Source organism: Choloepus didactylus, chromosome 2 (genome assembly GCF_015220235.1).
Source record: "Choloepus didactylus isolate mChoDid1 chromosome 2, mChoDid1.pri, whole genome shotgun sequence".
In the NCBI taxonomy this organism is placed as follows: domain Eukaryota; kingdom Metazoa; phylum Chordata; class Mammalia; order Pilosa; family Megalonychidae; genus Choloepus; species Choloepus didactylus.
This window is the reverse complement of record NC_051308.1, coordinates 127,031,446-127,034,032: the sequence shown is the minus strand read 5'-3', so window position 1 is coordinate 127,034,032 and position 2,587 is coordinate 127,031,446. Positions and strand designations below refer to the sequence as shown.

The 2,587-nt window shown below is 43.9% G+C and overlaps 1 protein-coding gene across 1 annotated transcript; it reads right to left on the bottom strand.

The window, feature by feature from the left end:
* Nucleotides 1-270: 270 nt before the first annotated feature.
* LOC119518157 (heterogeneous nuclear ribonucleoproteins A2/B1-like) lies at nucleotides 271-1,281 on the bottom strand. Its single transcript, XM_037815214.1, has one exon. It carries the CDS (start codon nucleotides 1,279-1,281, stop codon nucleotides 271-273), a length of 1,011 nt encoding a protein of 336 aa, XP_037671142.1.
* Between the last annotated feature and the right edge of the window lie 1,306 nt (nucleotides 1,282-2,587).

The window sequence follows — 2,587 nt, the reverse complement described above, 5'->3', positions numbered from 1 at the left end:
AAGAAACAACAATTAAAAAGCTAAGAAACTGTCTCAAAGGCATTTTTTTTACAATCCTTCCTCCACAGTAAGGTAATAATCCAATCCATTCACAAAATGGCTCTCTGCATCTGCTCTGGTGTCTTCTGCCATATCACTGTATACTTATGCATGACTGAGATAAGAGTTTCCTTAACAGTGTTATTTCAATAACCTGAAGCTCTTCTGTTGCTTCTGGGCACTCATCCTTTCCTATTTATACAGTGAAACCCATGGCAAGCAGGAAGAAGCTCAATATTGGCTCCTCCCTCCATAACCCCCACTTCCTCCATTGCCTTCTGGACCATGGTTTACTCCACCATATGGTCCCCCCATGTTCCTGCTACCACCAAAGTTTCCACTCTTCATTGGACCATAGTTAGAAGGTTGCTGGTTATAATTTCCAAAATCATTGCAATTTCCACTTCCATAATTTCCTCCTCCATAGTTGTCATAACCATCTCCATAGCCCTCCACATCCAGTCCTCCACCACCATATCCTCCTCTTCCTCCTCCAAAACCACTACCTCCAAAATTGCCACCTCCAGGTCCTCCTCCATACCCGTTATAACCATATCCAAATCCAGGGCCACTTCCATATCCATCAGAACCTCCTCTAAAGTTACTTCCTGGTCCTGGTCCAAAATTTCCACTGCCACCAGGTGAATCTCCAAATCCAAAGTTCCCTCCTCTTCCACTCCTAGAACTTTGGACTTCCTGCATTTCTTGTTGAGACAAAGCCTTTCTCACTTCAGCTTTATGACCATTGATGGTATGATACTTCCATAATACAATTTTATCAACAGGATCGTGGTCATCAAAAGTAACAAAGTCAAAGCCTCTTTTCTTTCCAGACTGCCTGTCAGTAAGTATCTCAATGGTATCAATTTTTCCATATTCCTCAAAGAAATCTTTCAGGTGAAGTTCCTCAGTATTTTCTTTAATTCCACCAACAAACAACTTCTTCGCGGTTACATGAGCCCCGGGTTTTCCACAGTCCTCTCTTGCTACAGCACGTTTTGGCTCAACCACTCTCCCATCAATTGATTGAGGTCTTGCAGCCACTGCAGCATCAACCTGAGCCATAGATGAAAAAGTTACAAAACCAAATCCTCTTGATCTTTTACTTGCAGGATCTCTCATCACCACACAGTCTGTAAGTTCTCCCCATTGCTCATAGTAGTTCCTCAAACTTCCTTCTGTTGTTTCAAAACTTAGGCTACCAATAAAGAGTTTACGGAATTGTTCCTTTTCTCTCTGCATGGCGGACTCAGTCGCTTCAACCCGATTTCCCGCAGCCGAGCAAGATGAGGGAGATCTCCGCGGACTCTTCCTGGCGCTGTAGTTAGAACTGTCGCTGCTCAGGAAACAGCGCCGCTAGGAAGACCTCCGCACGGGCCCCAGCGCTGCTGCTACTAATGAAGCTTAATTTTTAAAGTTACTCTTCACGTTGCTTTTTGTACATCCCGGTAGCTGTCACTGTACATCCTGGTAATTTTTTCTATAGCCGTGGTCACATGTTGATAGATTGGCTCATGAATGGGTAGAGAGGAGAGTGATAATAACCCGCCCAGTGGATGATTCTGACGTATTTTGTATGTAGATCTCTTGGGAGCCTGAAACTCAGTTTCCCCATAGTGAAATGGGGGATGGGGGTGGAGGAGGACAATTTCATGATCTCTAACCACCCCCCACCCTCATGCCCAGCTCTAACCATCCTAGGAATCTGTGGATCTCAGTGGGGACATTTGGTTGGAATTTGTTGGGAACATGATGTTATCTCACAAACTACCCTCCCCCACCCACTCCCCAGGGAGGCTATTTGGGCTCCTTTACTTCAAATGGGACCGAGAATGCCTTGGTCATTTTGATAATAGACACATATGAAAGCACACGCCCTGCAGTCCCAGGCTATTTCCTTTATAGTGGGCTTTGTTTTCAGAGAGCTTTCATTCTCAGGAATTCAATATCAGAAAGTCAGTGGCAAGAAGAGAGACGTAGCTATGTTAAAATCTGGGATTTGAAAAAGAATCTGGGGTCTTGTTATGTGTGTGTGACTTGAGTTTCCCCCTTAAGCAACCTTGGCTGAAAACAGAGCCTCTGCCCCTGAAATGCTGTTTCATATTGGGAATGGACATTTATGATTCTCCAGTGAAAACTTGGGAAACAGATGGGACAGCTCCAACAGCCTGTTATTGAAAACAATGATCCATTGCATTTGTATTTCAGAAGCTTCAGAGAAAAAAAAATCTGGTCTAAAAGAAGAAGAAAAATGGAATGAAAATAATTGTAAAATGTAGGGGAGAGACTACATGTCAGGCACGTCACACCAATTTTTTCAGTTTCTCTCAGCAAGCTAGGAGGCAGGGATTGTCCCCATTTCACAGAGGAAGAAACCAAGGTTCCAGGAGGTTAAATAACTTACTCAGCGTGACACAGCTAGAAAGTCTGGAACCAAATCAAACTAACACCCACAGCCTCCTTCCCCTGCTGTCCATAATCTGTTTAACACCACCACACACAAATCTCCGATTTGAGAAAAATTTTAGGTACATATGGCTGGGAAAGG

Excerpts from the sequence above, each read along its gene's own strand:
- LOC119518157 (XM_037815214.1), bottom strand. The coding sequence starts at position 1,281 with ATGCAGAGAGAAAAGGAACAATTCCGTAAACTCTTTATTGGTAGCCTA.